The following is a 20,467-nucleotide window of genomic DNA, read 5'->3' on the forward strand; positions in this document are numbered from 1 at the left end:
CAGTGCTTCCTGGCCTTTGAAAGGACCCGCCGGTGCAGCTCCTCGTGTGTGAAGTTATTGGAACCGAGTTTGGCTTCAATTATCAAAGTAAATGATGCCATTGTAAAGCTATGCTCCAAGCAGTGTTCTACAATTAGAGCATGGAAGCTGTGATTAACATAGCTGTGTTAAAATATATACTTTTGTTTTTCAGGTTTGTGCATGTGTGGGGTTTTGTGCCTTTTATTTTTTTTTGATGTTTTTAAACCCATGATTGCCCAGTGATGTTTGTCCCAAGAAAATGCTTAATGAGATTCAATGCTGCCTCCAACTGCTCCTTGTACAGTTTTCCTGTCTCTGTATAAGCCTGTGGTTTGACCTGCCCAAGTGCTTTTATTTCCAAAATCAGTCTGACAGGAAAAAAAAAGCCAACCTCACACTCTGAAACTGCACCCTCATTACAGGGGATACAACCAGGAGCCCCCCTGAAATTTTCATGGCATTATAATGCCTCTGATATGGCCATTGCCTGACATAGCAGAGAGAGGGAGAGTTCCATGCTGTGTGTCATCGCATCAAGATAAGAATAGGCTGAGAAACATCAGACATTCTCCTTGAAGCTCCAGAGCAACTGCTACCTGACAGCTGAAAACACTTTGCATGTAGAGTTTGGAGCTGGGCTGTGTTGGTGTGTGCAGCATCTGTGGCAGGAGACCACCGCTTTCCCTGGAATTTAAAACCCTCCCAGGCAACTTGGTGCATCTGGGTGCAATTACTGGAGTGAGGTGGTCAAATTAAAAAGGGAAAAAAAAAAAAAAAGAAACAAACCCAAAAAGCATTAAACATAGCTGAGCAGCCCCCACTGGTTTTCTGAAAGGATGGTGGGGAGATTTCTGTGGGCTGGTGCTGGATGTGGAGCAGGGATGAGGACTTTGAAAATATGTCAACTTTAGGGGTCACTTGTTTTTTTTTTTGCCCAGGAGGTGTTGGTGGGCGAAGGATGCTGCAGCCCAGTGCTGCTGGGGAGATGAGTTAGTTGTGGCCACTTTCCCTCATGCTATCTCTGGCCACACCTCCTCCTCTCCCTGTGCCACATCCATCCATCCTGCTGCCTCCAGCCCTGCCTGAGCCTCTGCAGGACTCCAGCTGTGAGAGCAGCAGGCACATCAGCCCTCCTGGCTGTGACAGGGGACAGACACCTCCCAGCAAGGTGCTGCTGCTGTGCTGGGGAGCATCCTGCAGCCCTGAGCCTCATGGAGCATCCTGAGCCTTGTGCTGCTCCAGGGCACTCTCAGCACCTGAGATGGTTTTGGCTCACATGTGGGAAGAGCTGCATCCCTCACATGTTGACCCAAAAGCCCAGCAAGGCCCAAGAAGGGTCTCTGGGACTGCACAGCCCCTGACCCAGAGCAGAGGACTCCATGGTTTTGAGAGGAACTTTCCTGTAGTAGCAGCAGGATAGCTTCGCTTTCACCCACATGTGGAATTAATTTATCTTTGAAGATTTAACTTCTTTCCTGTGGCATTCCTTACTATCTCATTTTTTCCCCCTTCTTCTTCTTCCCAGATATATATTTTTTAACATCTTGATCTCCCCATCAGCACTGCCTTGGCCTCCTTGGAAAGGAATGCAGCTGGCTGGGCTGAATACCTGCCTGCAGCCAGCCCCGTGCTGCTCATACCAGAGAGGCCCATCTTCCCCACCAGCCTTCCCCCTCCTCTCTGCCTTTTTTTTTCCTCTTCCCCTTATTTTTTAAAAGGCCAAGCCTTGCAGAGGCTCCTGGTTTTGGCGCTGAGGGGTGATGGGGGCACAGGGATGAGGATGGGGCAGTGGGAGGACATTGCTGTCACTTAAACCCAGCTGGTCCCTCCAGCCCCAGGGGGGCAGGGAGATGGAAAGCCCATTAAAAAAAACCTGCCGAGCCTGCTGGCACATTCCTTAGGCCCCCAAGTCCTGGGTAAGTGGCCCTAATTATTAAAATCAGCAGTCCTTATCAGATGACAAGGCCTTTTGCTTTGATATACAAAAGCAGAAGCTTAACAACCCCATCTTGCCCTGGAAGAGGAACAAAATGTGCACCTTAACATGCAGCTTTCAAACCTCCCTGCATAATCCCCTTATCACCTGCCAGGATGTGTATATTGATGCTGGCTGGGAGGCTGCAGTGATGGAGGCAGGGGATGCCCAGGGTCCCTGAGCACTGACCCTGCCATGGTGACCTGGAGCTCCATCCCAGCTCCTGTCACCACCCTGGCTTTTCCACAGCTCTGCTCTTGGGTGCTCAGCTCAGACAGCCAGGCTGGGCTCTGGGTTTGCTTGTCCAGCTGCAGCCAGAGGTGTTGGTGTCAGTGACCCACTGCCCCTGGTTCAGCCTGCTGGCCTCTCCTCACATCCCCAGCCATCCTCCTCATCCCACACAGCTTTGTGCCAGAAAAACACGAGGAGGAGGTTCTCCTAAAACCTGGGATGTTTTGTTGTGTGTTTTTGTAGTGCCAGGAGGGTGGCATCACCTTTGGGAGGCCAAGGCTGGGAGAGCAGATCTCAGCCCTGCCCTGTGCCTCTGACCCAGGGGGTTCTGCCTCTGTAGTTCCAGGCAGTTCTCCTGCTTCAGGGAGCACAGACACCAATGACCTGTGGTTCCAAAGGGATCCTAACCCTTGTCTTCAGAGTAGAACTGAGCTTTGTTAGCTGGTTCCTCATGGCTTTCAGTGGGACTTGAGCTGTGAACTTGCTCTTTTCCCCACTGATGCCAACAGCAAACTGCAGACCTCAGCAGTGCAGCACCAAGCCTCAAGGCCTGAGCTTTTCAGGGTGTCAGAGGATGCAGAGGTGCTTCCTGGGATTCTCTAGGATGATTTAGAAGATGCTAGAAGGGACACTTTCGCAGCTGGGCTCAGGGTGTGTTTTCAGGGTGTCCTGGTTCAGGCAGGTCCTGGCTGAGGGCTGAGCAGAGGATGGTTGGTTGCTCCTGCAGAGGTTCAGGGGGTGAGTGTGGCTCCCTGAGGATGGTGCTGTGTGGCTAATGGCCTCGTGCTGTGCTGTGCTCTGCCCAGGTCCTTCAAGAGGAACGACCCCGTTAACCCGTACCACGTCAGCTCGGGCTATGTGTTCGCTCCGGCCACCAGCGCCAACGACAGCGAGATCTCCAGCGATGCTCTGACCGACGACTCCATGTCCATGACGGACAGCAGCGTGTGAGTACCTGCTGGGGGACACTGCTGGGAGGGGACACCTGGACACCAGCCCTGCTGGGGCTCCGTGGGGCTCGGGGGAAGGATGGGTCATCACCCTGCTGGACCCGCAGGCAGGGCAGCCTCTCTGTGTCTCTTCACGCCGCAGGTATCGCGTGGAGGGAAATCACAAATCCCTCTCTTGCCGTTTTGCAACTGCAGCTGAGCAAACATGCTCTGCCTTGGCTCGTGGTGCTGCCTGACTAACCCAAGGAGCGAGAGAATCTCCCTGAGCCTTTGTCTTAAGGCCAGGCTTCCTTAACTAGTTATCAGTCATCAAAGAGGAGGAGATTACTTCCTGTAGGAAGTACTTTCTGTAATTAACGTTCGTCATTAATGCCAGAATGTACGTTAATAGGGCCAGTGACCTGAAGGGGCAAATAGCTGCTCGTCTGGAGTGGCTGGGGCACTCTTCAAAGAGCCATGTGGATGGAGCTGCATGGATCAGGGCTGGGTGTTTCAGGAGCATGCAGGGATGGGAGATGATGCTGTGGCTGAGCTCAGAACTGCAGGATCTGTTTTCTCCTGGCTGCTGAGGAGTGTGCAGTGGAGAGTGAGGTTTGGCTGTCAGTTTGCTTTCCCCAGCAGGACAGAAATGGTGCTTTTGTTTCTGTAGAGGGGACAGTGAGGCTTACCTAGTGCTCCTAGGGATCATTTTCTTCAGCTGGGCAGAAGGCAGATGTTGCTGTTTGTGTTTCATGGTCTTCACTTAAGTGCAAGTGCTCTAGAATAGTCCACCTATTCCTGGTTGTTCATCCTGAAACCTCTCCAGGCTCTGTGTCAGACATGTCCAGTGCTCCCTGTGTGCTCCTTGGAGAGGTTTTCATGCTGGGTTTTTAAAGTCAACATGCGTGAAGATGCACAACGGAAAACAGGATTTACCAAAAATCCTCAATGCATAAACAAAAAGCTCTTTTCTATTTTTTTTTTTATTTTTTTTTAAAACGCACATGTGTGTTTTGAACTGATACTACGGAAAAAAATAGTTTGTTGTCCCAGCAGATTCCCTTATTGAACAATATTGGCATTAAATAAAAGAGCTGAATCATAGGGTGACTTCTTTATTTCTTCTTACTGGCTCTGGTTGTATGTGATCATGTGTCAACAGAGCATTCATTGGGTTAGTCATTTCTGGACCAGTGTAGGGTCACTTGGGATTCACAGGGCTAGGATTATACCCTCTCTTCACAGCAATGCCAATTGTAGGCCTTATACAGATGAGAGCACTGAGTGAGAAATAAAGTGCATGGTGGATGAAAGGCTTAACTGAATCGCTTTCAGCCCATTGTTAGTCCAGGGGAGCTTAGCGGGGATGAGAGGGCAGCAGCCCGCTTTGAAATTTGCTTGAACAAGTGAATAGGAGCTCCCCATAAAGCAGAGCCTGAAAGGAGCTGCCTGTTTTTTCCTGCTGTAACAATGGGCTGCGCAGGCTGTGAGAGTTTGGGGAAGCTTGGCTGATTAAACTGCTCGCAGCTCCAGGTTGGGGGGCGGCGGGGAGCCTGGGGGTGGCAGGGAGGGAGGGAGGGAGATTTCCTGCTGCACAGCCAGCCTGCCCCTGTCCTTGGGGCTGGGAGAGCTGGGTGCTGCGGGCTGTGGGCTGGTTTTGGGAGTGGGAGAGGTAAACTGGCAGTTCTGGAGGTTGGGCTTGAAGCTGAGGCTGATGGAGAAGTTGCTGTGCACAGGAGAAGGGCTGCTGGCAGCATCTCTGTGCAGCAGTTGGGTTTGCAGGCACTCCTGGCACCCAGCTCTGCTGGAAGCTGGGGGTGTTGGCAGTGTTTGGGGGCACAGAGCCACCCTGGCTGAGCCCAGGTGCTCAGCCTGTCAGGTTTTATCCCCTGGAACTGGGGACCTGAGCTTGTTCTGCTCCAGCAGAACAAATGCAAATTAGTTCCTTTGGCTCATATTGGTATCAACTGAAGAGGAAAAACTAGTTCTGGAAAAGTCTGTCTGACATGGCAGTAAAGTGAGTTTGGAGCTTTTTTTTGCTTTTAAATAAATCTAAGTGTGAACTGCACTGGGATTAGGAGAAATCTCCAAATAATGCATAATCTGCCTTTTTAATTTTATTCCAGAAACCAGGGATCAATCTGTCCCTATATATTCTGTAACAGCCACAAAGCATCATGCAAATTTCTATTTCCATTTCTTGATTGGGGCGGAGGGGGGGGGAGGAGGAAAGGGGATTTTTTTTTTTTTATTTGCTTATATCTTATTTATGGATTTACTTTGGACACAGGGGAATGCTGCTGAGCAAACTTCAAATATTACCTTATCTTACAAACCAGGCTTTTGATGTTGGCAAGATCAGAGGCTTGTTTCAGAGCCGTTGCCAAATGAAGATGGGAGTGAATGCATATGCGCATGAGTCTGATATTTCAAAGCAGCAGTAAAACTACATTCAGGTTAGGTCAGGCACATCTGAGTCAAAAGGCTAAGATAATTGGCTCAGCTTAAATGGCAGCTGACTGGGTAGAAGACTTCAAACTAGTGTTTCCCCCAGAAACAGATTGGCTTAGCCCCAGCCTGGTTAGCTGAAATGTTTATAATTAAACTCTACTATTTAGTGCCTCAACTCTGTGGCTCTTCAGCCAGCAGCTTTTAGTAGCCAAGAAAGTGAGTGCAAATGTTGGAGCATGGGGAGAGGTGGCACCTGGAGAGCTGCAGTTAACCCTTGGCCTGCCCAAAACCTCTGGCCAAGTTCAGCCCTCTCATTTCAAGGTGCTTTCTCCTGGTTGGGGTCTCTGCTGCAGCATCAGGGTTCCCCCTGCACCCCAGGTCTCTTGCTGGACTGATCCTGGCTGCAGCTCCATCCATCTGTCCCTCCTGCAGTGAGGGGTCACTCCTTGGTCACCCCTGGACTTGTCCATTTGCCCCGTTTCCTAGGAAAGGGTTTAGACAACACCCAGAACAGTGAAATCCCTTCCCATTCCCCAGGCTGATGTCTCCAAGCTGCTCCACAGCCTTCCCATCCCAGAGAAATACCTCTGGGGGTTTTTTAAAATTCTTTTTTTCTAATTCTGCACGTTGTTACAAGTTGCAGAACTGTGAAGCAGGGAGCTGGAGGTTTGATGTGGGGCTTGCTGCTACAGCCTGAGGAATTTCAGGGGGAAGGAGCAGCTTTTGTGTCAACCTGAATGAGGGCAAATCTAAAAGTGGGGAACCCATGCTGTTGGGTCAGCACTGCTTTTCCTCCTCCTTTACAAGTGCATCCCCACTCCTGCTCCCTGGCCTGTCCCAGGACTGTCCCTTTGGGCAGAGATGATCCCCTGGAGCTGGGAACTCGGGGTTAGCCCACAAGGAGAGGGGCTGGGGACAGCACCTTGTGCTTGCAGAGCTGGAGGAGGGGACAGTGCACAACTCCTGCTGGCCCTGGTTGTGTCCTTGGGTGCCTTGTGGACACACAGACATTCAAATGCCTTTTACTGGCCATTCCCAATGCTGAAGAGCTCCTTGTCTCAGGAATCCCCAGTGAACAAACATCTCTGAAGGTACAGGTGGTTTGCTTTTCACCTGAGATTTGCTTTTCCCCCAAAAACTAAGACATGTCATGTGTCCCAAGCCCTGTTGCCCCACAGGTCTGTGGACCAGAAATGCTTCATGGAGCAGTGGAGATGTGCTTGGTGGCCACCAGTGGCCATGGTTGGTGGCCAGCAGTGGCAGTGTTGGCTGTTCCTGCTGGGCTGCTCCTCCAGAAAGCTCCTGGAGCCCCATGTTGTGCAGTGGGGACATGGGGACAATCTGCTCCTTTCACTGTGTGCTCAGAAACTTTCCTGTGTGCTCAGAAACTGTCTAGAGGAGGCTGGTGCTCACCTTGGAGCATCAAGGGGCTCCCAGCATGCTCGTTTTTATTACAAAGAATTCTCCAGGTTGATTAGGATGGGATTGTTCTGATCCCTCACTCCAGGCTTTGCAGCTTAATCTTGCTCATTAAAGCAACTTAATGGCAACTCAAGGCTTTGGCCAAGATCTTCACAAAGCTCTGCTTCGAGCCTTGAGTGGTGGCATCTGATCAGCCTCCTGCAGGGCAGGGACATGGTGTCTCTGGGTGTTCCTGTGTGCTGCTGTGTGCTGCTGTGTGCCCACCCCCAGCATGGGGACACTTGGGGACACTCAGGGACACTGTGCCACGCTGGCTCCTCTGGCAGCAGCGTGGGGCCAGCACTGTCTGCTGCTCCTGGGGCTGGAGTTATTTTCTCCTCTCAGGAGATGAGTCAGGTGTGGGGGCAGGTGGATGAAAGGACAGCACTGGAGATCAAGGTTATTCAGGCAGTCTGAGGGAAGGGGTGGAATTAGACATTCAGGATCTCCAGGCATGCTCTTCCTGCTGGCCCCGCTGTCTGAGGAAGGTCCTTTCATCCTGACTGGGGTGACTTTTTGCCGGGTGAAGATGCCCTGTGGTGCCTGGATGGGATGTGCAGGGGGCTGTTCCCACTGGAGATCCTTGAGCTCCTGGCCTGGTCTCTCCTTGGGGCTTCCTGGCAGGAGCTGGGGTGGCTGTGGGGTGACAAGAGGTGACACCTTGAGGTGACCTGTGCCAGCCAGCCTCGGGGCAGGGGAAACATCCTGGACCTTAAATAGGGCTGGAGATGGGGAGCAGCCTCTGTATGGCCATCCATCCATCCCCAGCCCCTTCCTTGGATCCACTCTGCCAGCACTCCATGGGGAGTCCCACAGCTTGGGGAGCACTGTGGTCCTAGAGAGCGTAATTCAGTGGGGAAAAGGCTAAAATTAAAGGGCAGAAGCAGAAACCTGGTGTTGGAAGGGCCTTGGAAGTGAAGCTGATGGGATCTTTGGATGTCTGCCCACGTGGAGTTGCCTTCAGCTTTTGCTGTTTGCTGCACATCCATGAGCACCCTTTGGTGACACAGGCACTTCCCACGCCGCCGGCTGTTTGAGGTTCAGGTGACATCCAGAGGGCTCAGCACCTCAGGGAACGAGGGCCTGTGGCTGCCTGGGTGGTTCCAGAGGGGATGGAGAGGTGTCTCAGAGCGTGGGGACAGCCCAGGTGACAGTGGCCTCTCTTCCCGTGCAGAGATGGGATCCCCCCGTACAGGATGGGGAGCAAGAAGCAGCTCCAGCGGGAAATGCACCGCAGCGTCAAGGCCAACGGGCAAGTTTCTCTACCTCATTTTCCGGTGAGTCCAGCAGGGAGCTGCAGGGGCTGGGTGGGCAGTGGGGAGTGCTGGGGCTGGGGACAGGGATGTGTGGAGGGAGGAGAGCATTTCCACGCCAGGGTGATGCCCTGGGAGGAGAGGTGCTGCTGGTGTTGGGCAGGAGCCACGTGCTGCCAGCATCCTTCCAAAAACCTGCCTGAGCACGGTCACATCTCGGTCCTGCCTGAAACCTGCTGCTAATTAGGAGTTTTCAGGGGCACTGAATTTGTTCTCCTGGTTAAACCCCAAGTGGAGATGTCCCGGTTGGGTCTACTGGGAATGTTGGCTCTGGCCACCACCCTGACAGCCCTGCAGTGCTGGGCAGGGCTTGGCCTCGTGTGCATCCCTGTCTGTGAGCTGAGGGGAGCAGGATCTCCCAAAAGACACCTTGGCAGCAGATCTGTGCCTGGCTTTGAGGGGATCCGATGTGTGGTGCTGCCCTGCTCTTGAAAATTAGCTCACTGACTTGCTAATTCAGTTGACTTGCAGCCTCTCGATTCCTGCAGTGAATAAACTGTTTACACAGACAAGTATAAACTTATCTTGTCTTGAGATTAATATGCTAAAATTCCTCTTTCTGCTGTCTTAAGCAGCAAGAAGTCAGAGATGATATTTCTGGTGGAAGGGGGGGTTGGTTTATGTGGTTTTTCTTTTTGGTATTTTTTTTTTCCCTTCCTTCCTAAAGAAAGTTCTATAGCCTGAGCTTGTAAATTAGATTATTTTGTCCCAGGGCGTGCAAATCGACTTTCTCTGTAAGGCAGTGCTTTGATCAGGGACTGAATAGAGCCAGCTTGTGTAAGAGTGACAATTTCCAGCAGAGTGGCCTTTTTCTACCCTCACATCATTTCTGGAGCTAAGTGGTTGCCGGAGAGAGGCCCCACCTCATCTGGTGGGTAGTATGTGAAAGAGTTGGCAGTTCAGCTTTCTGCTTTCGGGGGGGGAAAGTGGGGGTGAGGAGTGGGGTGCGTGGGGATGGCAGGAGGGAGGGCACAGTCCAGTGGGTGGTTTCTTTTTCCTCCTTTTTTTTTTTCCTTTCCTCCCCTTTTCCTGCCATGTTTGCTTCTTTTGGCAGAAATCGCGTTTTGCCTTTTTATATTCTGCACTTGATTTGGAGATGTTCCCTTTTTCCCTTGATAGATCTGCTTGAGGCAGCCAAGCTCAGCAGTGTAGCACCGCTAGCCTGCAGCAGCTTTCTTCATTTTCTGTACAAAGAGATGGAGGGGGGGGGAAGAGATCTAGGACACTGTTGAGACAACACTACCTCAAAGGTGCCCAGTGTGTAGCCAGGAAATAAATTACCAGCACTTCTCTGATCTGCAACCGTTTGACTTCTTTTTTTTTTTTTTTTTTTTTCTTTCCCTCCTTTCCCTTTTTCTCCCCCATCTTATTTTTTTTAATTTCCAACTCCTTTCTGTTTATACTCACTTTATTCCTTTAGTTAAAGTCTCTCCCTCCCACCTCAGAGGTTTTTTTTTTTTTTTTTTTTTTGATGTTTGACAACAGTCTTTGAAGATTTTCTACTTCAGAGTAGCTACTGATGGGCTGGTTGTACTACAGAGAGAACAAGCGGGGTTCCTCAGAGTGCGACCAACTGCTCCTGCCGAAGGCAAACGCTGGTGGGGAGGATGTCACTCCATGAGGCCACAGCACTAGCTCATAAAAATCCAGAGCAGACCATGCCTAGTTGCGGTCGTCTTTTCATCCAAACATGGAGACACAACAAGCGTGGCAGGGCGAAGCTCCCGCGCCCCGCGCCGCGCGCTAAACCTTGCCTTGTGCCTTCTGTCCCGTCCTTGTAGAGGACCCACCGGCTGCCCAAGGAGATGACCCCGGTGGAGCCAGCCGCCTTCGCCGCCGAGCTCATCTCCCGCCTGGAGAAGCTGAAGCAGGAGCAGGAGACCATGGACTGTCTGGAGGAGAGGCTGCAGCAGATCAAGGAGGTAGGGAGGAGGATTAGTGTCGCCGAGCTCCGCGTGCCACCCGGGCGGCGGGAGGGGGCTGTGCCCCGGGGGTGGCGGGGGGACATCCTGCCAGCTCCCGTCCCCTGCCCTTCATCCCTGCCACCCCTTGCCCGGCAGGACGAGGAGAAGGAGGGCGCCGAGCTGCCCGGCGGCCTGCAGAGCGCCCGGGAGATGAACCCCCAGCACCCCCAGCACCCGCTGTCGCTCCTGCCCTCGGGCAGCTACGAGGAGGACCCCCAGGCCATCCTGGACGAGCACCTGTCCCGCGTGCTGAAGACCCCCGGGTGCCAATCGCCCGGTGTTGGCCGGCACAGCCCCCGCGCCCGCTCGCCCGACCGCCTGCCCGCGGGCAAGCTGCCCCCCGGCACGGCCTCGCTGGCCGCCTGCGCCCTGCTGGGCAAGGCCTTCGTCACCAAGCAGACCACCAAGCACGTCCACCACCACTACATCCACCACCACACCGTGCCCAAGAGCAAGGAGCAGATCGAGGCCGAGGCGGCGCAGCGCGTCCAGTGCTGCTGCCCGGCCGGCGGCGACTACTACTGCTACCCCAAGTGCAAGGGGCACCCCAAAAACACCGACCCGCCTCTCCCCGCGCTGGAGCCCTTCGGGTAAGTCAGCAGCATCTCCACTGCATGCATCCCAACCCATCCCCATCATCCCACTGAGGTGGGGCTGACAGCAGCATCTCTGCTGCGCCCTCCCCAGCCCATCCCCATGGCCCCACTGATGGGCACTGACAGTGGCTCGTGTCCTTTGTGCCACCAGCAGGACGGGGACGCTGCTGAAGAGGCCGGGCCGAGGAGTGGACAGCGTGGCCCCCACGGCCGGGGATGGGGGGCTGCCCGGCCCCGGTGGGGTGCAGCTGCCGGGGGGCGAAGCGGATCGGGCGCAGAACGTCTGGCAGTGGATGCTGGAGAGCGAGAGACAAAATAAGCACAAGCCCCATAGGTAAATACGCAGCTGTCTGCAGCACTATCGCTGCCGGTAAATATTTATATATTACATGGGCTGTCTATTTTTACAATCGCTAAAAACAAATGAGACTCTTTGCTCCTCCGGTTTAATACAAAAGCTGTTCCGCAGAACCAGAAAAACCACAAAAATGTCATGTTTTTGGCAATAAACCTCCTTTCATGTTATGACAGACTTTTGAGAGGGAGCGAGCAGAATAGGAGCTGCTATTAAAGTCAGATTTTCCAGCTTTTCTAACCCGGCTCCTTCCCTTCCCCAAGCACACAGAGCACAAAGAAGGCCTACAGCTCCGACTGCGCCAAGGGGGCCCTCGGCCGCCACCACCCGTGGGGGACAGGCAGCCACCCTCGGGGGGCACAGCCTGCCCACCCCTTCGTGCAGGACCCCGCCATGCCCCCGCTGACACCGCCCAACACGCTGGCCCAGCTGGAGGAAGCGTGTCGCCGCCTGGCCGAGGTGTCCAAGCCGCAGAAGCCACGGTAGGAAGGACGTTCCTCGTCCTGCCGTGGGGACAGATGGGGCTGGGGAGGTTTCCTGCTGGGTGGATGTGGATGTGGCTTGCTGTCCTGCCGTGGGGACGTGTGACACGTGTGACAGGCTGGAGGATGAGCCTCCTGCTTCCGACCCCACCCTGCACCGGCACAAGTAGTTGGAACCCCAGACTATTCCTTCCACCCTTTTGATGGCTGCAATTTGCCTGTTTTTCCTCTGGGTCAGGCTCCAGCTCCATGCCAAGTGGGGAATTGGACTGGTTATCGTTCATTTGGGTATGGGAGGATAAATTAGCCCACAGCATTTTTAATTCTTCCTTTGATTGTTTACAACATGTGAGGCTTGATACAAAGAGCGAACTTAACGACCCACAGGAGACTTCAATTAAGGAGATTGTATTTCAACAACTTCTTTTCTTAAAGTTGTTTTTTCTCTTTTTTCCCCTCCCTGTTTTTCCCCACTTGCTTTCCCCCTCCCCACTTCAGATGTTCAACCACAAATCAGCAGAGGGACAGAAACCACTCGGCTGCCATTCAGGGGGGAAGCACCCCTTTCTGCAATGCAAGTCTAACGACAGAAGAGTGAGTATTGCACGTGCAGAAAACCATTGGGAAATAAATATATATATATATCTCATAATTGTATTTTCATTAAATGGGTTGCGCTTTGAAAAGAGAGGAAATTCTTATATCTGAAATTTCGTCTTTCAAACATTCTTCTTAAAGAAAGAACAAAACATTTTCAAATCTTGTCTCTGGCTCTTTTTAACTTGCATTCCTGTAAAGTGGACAAAGATTGGATTAGTCTAATTACAGGATGGTTCTTTTAACAAGAAATCTGCTACAGAGAGGTCTAAAATGGCCTAAATAATTAAAGTTTTCTTTCTTACCCTCTTCATCTTAAGCAATGAGTAATGTTTGAAGTCCAGACTGAGCCACCTGACTAGAGCCTTTCATTTTTAATTGGTTGACCTTAAGTCCACCAGCTGTCTTTGCTAGCAGCTTTTTTTCTGAAACCACTCTACAAAGACTTAGAACAAATTAGGAAGACTAAATTACTGCGGACTAACACTTTGTGACCTTTTGACATGCCAAGTGTACATTGCCTCAGAAGCAGTTGTAGATTTGGCTGCATGGTATTCACTAGAGTGTTGCCATTTTGCTGGGTAATATTGTTTTAATTATTCTTTAAGAAGCGTTGCTTGGGTGCAAATGGCAGAATCCAGTTAATTTTATCCTTGCTGGGGAAAATAAGATTACCTGGGGGCTTGAGGTGATTTGTGACCTGGTGGTTGCAACCTGGGGTAGCAGAAGGTGTCCCTGCTTGTGGCTGGGGGTTGAAACTGGATGATGTTTAAGGTCCTTTCCACCCCAAACCATTCAGTGATTCCCATTTTGGGAGCCCAGCAAAGGGCTGGGCAAACACATCCTGACAAATTCCCAGCCAGTACAGGAATATCTGATTTTCAGGTCACACCCAGGGTATTTCTGACAGCATTCCGTGTGGCAGGAGCTCTGCTGGCTGCAGTGTGGTGAAACAGCCTGTTCTCAGATGGAAAAATAGAGGGTTTTGTGTGTGTTTTCTGTTTTGCAGTCACAAAGAGCCAAAGAAACTGCCAGTTGTTCACACCTCTCAGTCTAGTGAGCTGGTTGTCACCTATTTTTTTTGCGGAGAAGAAATTCCCTACAGGAGGATGTTAAAGGCCCAGAGCCTGACACTTGGGCACTTTAAAGAGCAGCTGAGCAAAAAGGGAAATTACAGGTAAGAATGTGTGATTTGTTTGTTCTTTAGTGTGTTACAAGAAGTCAAAAGAATGAGCAGGTATTTTGCAGGGCTGCTGCAGTGACACTTTGGATTTTCAGAGTCTGTAGAACATCTTAGTCTCTTCCCACTCAAACCAGGAGCAAGAGATGGAGGAAGGAGCCTTGGCTGCAGGGCCACCTCCTCCTCAGGTGCATCAGGAGCTGTGCTCCAACCCAAAATCCTGAATACCAGCGCAGTCTGGGATGGCTTTGTGGCAAAGGCATGGAGCAGTGGGGTTCAGATTCCAAACTGGGCTCAGCCTTTCATCTTGGTGCTGGCCTCCTGCTTTGCCTGCGGTTTAATTGTCTAATTTTGGATTATTTTTTGCAATGGTGTGGCTGTAGATGGGGTCAGTGATGGGCTGGTGCTGCTAAGGACACAGAGATGGAGCTCACTCACCTTTCTCTTCATCAGGAGAGAAAAAACCTCTGCCCTGCAGGGAAAGCTCCACCAGCAGCACCCAGTTCCTCCTCAGAAACACCAACAAACCCTGCTGGTTTGGTTCCCAGCTCCCAGTTCAACCAGTTTGCTGCTTCCTCTGCTCTTGTAGTTCCCATGGAGTAGCTTCACATTGGCTCTTTGCTGCCCTTTCCCAGTCATCTCTTGGGATCCTCTGTTGGCCACTTCTGCAGGGTGAGCAGGACAGGGACATTCCAGCTATTTTCTTGGAATTTGCTCTGAATCTGGTGGTGCTTCAGAGAGCTGGGTGTCTTGTCCTGCAGCTGGCAGCCTCTGATTTAACCTCCAAGTGGTCACTTGAGTTTGGGAAAAGTAATTCCCAACCAAGGAATTCCCAGCTTGAGCTTTGGGAAGTCCCAGAGCACTTGGTCACCCTGGGCACTCTCAGGCTGAGGATGCCAGGCTGGGCTCTCTCTGTGGCTGTGGCACAGTGGGGCTGAAATATTGCCAATTCCTCCCCAAAACCATCTTTGCAGCCCACCTAGCTGCCATTGGATGGCACCAACCTGCAAGTTCACCCAAGCTGGGCACCCTGCAGGAGGGATCTCCTGCTTTCAGGTAGCCTTGGGCCATTTTTCATCCCCTAAAGCCTCTCCCACTGTGCTCCTCCTCATTTGCAGACCAATTTCCTTGGTCTCACTACTGCCCAGTGGCTGTGTAGTCCCATAATCCTCCCCAAAAAAACCCAACTTTTTAAAATGTTTGTTTTCTGTGACAATTTTTGTGCGATGCCTGAGTGCAGGACTAGGCTACCAAAACCTCTGTGGCCCAAAAACCCCTCCAGGTGCAATTATTTGTGCCTTGTCAGACTGTAATTACTTTAGAAAATGTTTTTAAGTGACTGACAAGGATGAAACAACGTTTTGCTTAGATCTCACCCCTTTACACCTGGGTAAAGACAATACAGAAATTTATAAAAGGAACTTGGGTACGTGCCCAGTATTTTATCTTGCACAGACACAAGGTGAAACTAATTACACAAATGTGTGCACCTCCAGGGAATCATTTTGATCTAAGCCTTGACTTTTGGCTGGACTTTGAGTGAAACTGCGGGTGACCTTCAGGGGAGAGGTCTGCAGTGCCCGGAGTAGCGTGTGTGTTACGGGGAGGCACTAACTAGGCTGCTTTGGTCACATCTGGCATTGATTTCTTTTTAAGGCACATTTAATAAGCATGTCTTTGAAGCCCTCGCCTTTCATTTAATGCACAAAGACATGCAGAAATGCTCCACTCTCCAAATTCTTTATTGATTGGATCAGTTTGCTAGGCGGGTACCTCAATGCCAGAGCCCCGCCGGGGAAGCGATGCTTTGGCTTTCCATCCTCTTCCCCCCTTCAAATAAAAAAAAAAAAAAAAAATTAAAAAAAGAAAGAATTAAGCAGTGATTTAATACCGATGGCGTTAACAAAAAACAAACATACAGGCACAGAAAAAAGTGGGTGGTGTCGGGTAATCTGGGGATGGCAGTGGTTCAGAACGGAGCTGTAAGGCCTGCGCGCCTCGATTGGTGCCAGATGTCCCAAAAAATAAAATTTAAAAAAAAAATAAAAAAGGAGCAAAGCTTGCCACATAAAATATGTTTCAATGGAAAGCCCATTGCTGAGCAAATAAGAGCAGAGTGACTTGTTTGAAGATGTTGTGGGGGTGGTTTTTTTTTTTGGGTTTTTTTTTTGCTTTTTGCTTTGCCTCCTCCTTTTCTTATTTTTCCCCATTTCTCTGCGAAATAAGGTTGTAATTATGTGAAAGGTCATAGCGTGTTTTCTCAAATAAAAATTTTGTAAACACAGGCAGGGCTTGGGGAGGAAGTTTTTGGGAAGAGCAACTGTTATCAGGACAGGCGAGAGGGAAGAGAAAGTTCTTTGTAATTCATTCAAACTTTCCTTGGGGTTTGGTTGGATTTGTTTCAAGGCTGCTGTCCTGGGGAATTGTGGCCTTGACCTGCAGCATGGAAGCTGGTGGGACTTGGGCCATTGACTTCCAGGAGTGCAGGCTCTGAAGGACTTCAATAATATGTTTTTTTCCTCCCTGAGCCATTAAAGATGCAACAAGTGTCAATTCTGCTTGGAAGGACTTTACAAAAACACATCCTAACCACACCTGGACTAAGTGGAGGTAGTTCCATCTATTTGACCAAAAAGAGGGATTCTTTTATTCCCCTATTTAATGTAGCTTGAAATTAAAAGAGATTTGCAGGGTGATGTGACTGTTCTAAAAATACATCCTAGAGCAGTCACTAAATAAAAATGTCAGATTCCAAGGCAATGCTGTGGCTCTTCTAGTTCTAGCAGTAAAAGTGAGCTTCATTTGATGTCCTTCCCCCATCCTAAGAAAAAATGGTAATTACAAACCCCTTTTTCCCTGACAAACATCTGCCAACCCGAGTTGTCTGGAATCTACAGGGTAGGGGTTACGTATATATATATATTTTTTTATTTTTTTTTTTAATTTTTTTTTAATAGATACACATATTTTTCTTTGCAATCCATCTGCTGCAGCCTTTGCCATGGCTGGCAATCAGATGGCAAAGCCCTTTTCCATCTCCAAGGAGGTGTTCGGCGGCAGACGGACAGACTCCCTAAATGCTACCCCTCTGAATGGAAGCCCTTCATTTGTGCATATGCAATTAAGCAGCCTTAGAAGGAAGAAAGCTCCAAACGGGATAAAAGGAACCTTTAATCAAGAAGCTGAACGGTCTAATTCAGGATAATAGAGGGGTCCTTACTGTTTGACACGGGAGGGGTGGGGGTGCTTTTTGTCTCTGCCGGGTTGGCTTCATGATCTAACGACCCCGAGCAAAGGAGCAGGAATGCAGGACACTGCTGCTTGACCTCCCCGTGCCACAGCCAGCCTGCTCCAGGGCTCTCCCGCTGTCCCCAGCTCAGCCAGCACTTGCTGTCACTTCTCAGTGACTTGTGGATGGGGTTGGTCCCAGGCTGGGGTGTTTTTCTCCAGCGGGAACACCGCAGAGTTTCAGCTCCGGCGTTGCAGGAAGCTGGGATGGTTTGCTTTTAATCCGTCCTTTTAATAACAGTTGCTAATTTTAATGTTGGGCTTCGGCTTTGAAACGAGAAAACACATGAAAGAAAGGAGGTGGGGAGAGAGGGGAACCTTAAGAATGCTTGGCTTTGAAATCCTATTTATTTATTTTCAAATGAGATATTTGACCAGAAATCGCCGCGCTTTCTAATTTTCTTTATGGCTGGGGCTATCCACTGCCAGTGTGTGTAATCTCCTCTCTGGAGGAGCTGCTGTCACCCCTGAGGAGCATTCACAGCCCTGCTCCTTCCATCCCATCACATCCCTGCAGCCCCAGGGATGCTTTCAAATCACCAGACCTGAGCACCCCTGAGGTGTTCCTGCAGGAACATCCTTAGGAGGGAGAAATTGGAAATGCCGCGGTTAAAAGAACTGGCAAAGCATCCTTTGCTTTTTTTTTTTTTTACCTTTTGATTTTATTTATTTATTTGATTTATTTTAACCCGGGCTTTAATTCTCTTTACCACAGATACTACTTCAAAAAAGCCAGTGACGAGTTCGACTGCGGGGCAGTGTTTGAGGAGGTTTGGGAAGACGAAACCATCCTGCCCATGTACGAAGGGAGGATCCTGGGGAAGGTGGAGAGGATAGATTGATGGCATCTCTGCTTCTCCAGAAGAGCTAAGCTAGGGAAGTCTTTGGACACACAACAGTAGTGATGACGAGGAAAGGAAAAGGAAATAAAAAAACTCTGAAGGAAAAGTTTTGAACCAATGAAGAAAAAAAAAAAGTGAAGTCTAGGAAGACTTTGCTGAATTAGCCTTAGAGGAAAAAATGGCATTTATTATTCATGAGTTGGGTACTGAGATGATAAAAACCCTGGACTATTTATTAGAAACATGACCACTGTTGGCTATTGGAGATGCAGACCGTGTTGGAGAGACTTCCATACATAATATATGATTTCCTGGGGATCTGAAATCTATGGACTAAGAGAAACTGTGTATAGCTTACCTTAACAGTAATCCTTATTGATATTTATTGAACAGTCTGTTTTCCCTTAAGTCCAGTTTTTGGATATGCTGCTTTAACAATGGAGAAGAGAGGGGCTGGGAAGTGGGGTGAGGGGAGGAAGGATTATTTTATTTTTTTACGTTTTTCCCACTATCTGAAATTTAGGAGTTTGGCGATGAGCGCATTCATGATTTTTTTTTAATTATTAATTTTTTTGAAGGGGGAGGAGGGAAGGAGTGAGGTTGTGCCCAGTATTTCTCCGAGTGAAGATAAAACTTTCCTAAAGAAATAATATTAATATTAATAATATTAATAATAATAATAATAAAAGCCGAAACAAAAATCCTGTCCTACCATTCACCTAGAGACCGGTGCATTTTAATCTATGCTGCTCTAATTTGAAATAAAGGTCTTAAGCATTAACTCTATTTAGATGCAATATACCAACACCGACCAGAAGTGGTTATTTTGTCCATGGATTTCAGGGGTGAGGATTCTGCTTTGCTGCTCTCAGTGGTGTCCAAGGTAGAGCAAAACCCCGAGCCTGGGAGAGCTGGAGGATGAGCCATGCCATTGCCATGTCTGTATTTAGCACACCCAAAGGTTCAGAACCCACCTGTGCTCCACACAGCTGAGGTTTTGAGCTGCTCAGCGTTAGCACTACTTGTATTTCAAGGAGTCCTTGTGTGGTGGGGTTTGCTTGGGGTTTTTGTGTTGATGATTGGGTTTTTCTTTGCCTTACCTTTGACACCCACGTGAGGCTGTGGGAGATGTGGGCGAAGGCTCTGGGGGTTTTTTTGGGACAGAACAACCCTTCCCCGAGAAAGACCTTGCATTTCAACAGTTGGGTTTTGTGTTGATTAAGTTAATCTGTGCATTCTGTTTGCCATTGCTACTTTGTGTAAGTCTGTATATATTGTAGAAAACGTATGGTGGAAATATTAATACACTATCTCTAGTGTTTTTGAAATTGAATCAGTACAGTACCTGTGCCTGCATGGTGTTACAGACCATGCGTCGCCCTATATTCAGGGTTCAAGCTTTCCCTTGCTTGTTTAAGGGGTTTATGTATAAATATATTTTATGCCTTTTATTACAAGTCCTGTACTCATGACTTTTGCCATGGCATTTTGTTCTACTTATACTGTAAATTATGCATTATAAAGAGTTTCATTTAAAAAAAAAAAATTACTTGGTACAATAATTATTGTAATTAAGAGATGTAGCCTTTATTAAAATTTTATATTTTTCAAATTAATATTGTCTTGACTTTTTTTTCACCCTTAATGCCTTAAATGTTTTTTTTTTTTCTCAAGTATGGTGGTAGCTGGAAAGAGCTGTGCCATCCCTGCCTTGGCACAGGCTGGAGCTGCTCTTCAGTGTGAGGATTAAATAATTTACAGCTCCTGGAGGTAACTCACCTGCACATTTACCTGGTCTTGCTTCCAGACTGCACTGCTGAGCTCACCTGATGGAGCCAAGGTGTGACATCCCAAGGGCTGTGGTTGTCCCCAGGCTGGAGCTGCTCTGGTGGCACATCTGATGGGGTTGGTGTTGGGTTTTGGGGATGGGCAGAGCCTTCTGCAGGTGGAGCTGAGCTGGGAGTGCTCACCTGCATCCCAGAGTAAACCCAGCTCTGTAAATCCCTCACCAAAACGTGGCTCTGTGAATCCCTGACCAAAACCCAGTTCTGCAGAGCCCTGACCAAACCCAGCTCTGTAAATCCCTGACCAAACCCAGCTCTGTAAATCCCTGACCAAAACCCAGTTCTGTAAATCCCTCACCAAAACCCAGCTCTGTAAATCCCTCACCAAAACCAGCTCTGTAAATCCCTGGCTCACATCTCACTTTGGCCAAGATGAACAGGGTGAGATTTGCTGGGAGCTGCTGAGCAGCACAGCACAGTCAGCTCCTCTCCAAGCATCTTCCTCCTTCCTGTATTGATGCTACAAAGCCTGTTTGCTAGCTGAACGAGCTGGCTTTGCTCTCAGGGAAGAGCTGGGTTTGCTCTCAGGGAAGAGCTGGGTTTGCTCTCAGGGAAGAGCTGGGTTTGCTCTCAGGGAAGAGCTGGTTTGCTCTCAGAAAAGCTGCCCATCCCAGGCATGGATTTCTCTCCCAGCTGTCACCCAGACCTTCTCCAGCTCAAGCTGGAAACGCTGGGAAAGCAATTGTGGAGCTGCTTTTGGTGTGTCCTGTTGGTAACCAGAGCCAGCCTTTGCTTCTGCTACACCAATGGCACTGACTAGGGCTTTTTTTTTTCCTCCCTTCCCCTCTCTCCACCCTATTTTTTCTATGAGGTTTTAAATTATCTGGGTTATTTTGTGTGTTTGAGAAGACTTCATTTAAAACATCAGTAAAACTTGTATCAAAGGGCTCAACTTCACACTGAGTACACAGAGCTGGGGACTGAATCCTGCAGTTCAA

General features: G+C 49.6%; 1 protein-coding gene across 3 annotated transcripts in view; it reads left to right on the forward strand.

The window, feature by feature from the left end:
• Positions 1–19,301, forward strand: part of AXIN2 (axin 2) — a 47,074-nt gene extending 27,773 nt beyond the window's left edge. For 2 of the 3 annotated variants that reach the window (XM_085077351.1, XM_085077352.1), the window contains exons 3-11: positions 3,034–3,174; positions 8,243–8,345; positions 10,163–10,303; positions 10,442–10,935; positions 11,093–11,275; positions 11,560–11,778; positions 12,277–12,372; positions 13,385–13,552; positions 17,559–19,301. In XM_085077351.1, coding sequence (XP_084933477.1) covers positions 3,034–3,174; positions 8,243–8,345; positions 10,163–10,303; positions 10,442–10,935; positions 11,093–11,275; positions 11,560–11,778; positions 12,277–12,372; positions 13,385–13,552; positions 17,559–17,685 — 1,672 coding nt within the window. In that variant the 3' untranslated portion in view covers positions 17,686–19,301. The remainder of the gene's footprint in view (positions 1–3,033; positions 3,175–8,242; positions 8,346–10,162; positions 10,304–10,441; positions 10,936–11,092; positions 11,276–11,559; positions 11,779–12,276; positions 12,373–13,384; positions 13,553–17,558) is intronic. The other variant, XM_085077353.1, reaches the window with a different exon arrangement.
• Positions 19,302–20,467: the final 1,166 nt, after the last annotated feature.

This window comes from Lichenostomus cassidix, chromosome 18, assembly GCF_008360975.1.
Source record: "Lichenostomus cassidix isolate B80296 chromosome 18, HeHo_3.0, whole genome shotgun sequence".
Lineage (NCBI taxonomy): Eukaryota > Metazoa > Chordata > Aves > Passeriformes > Meliphagidae > Lichenostomus > Lichenostomus cassidix.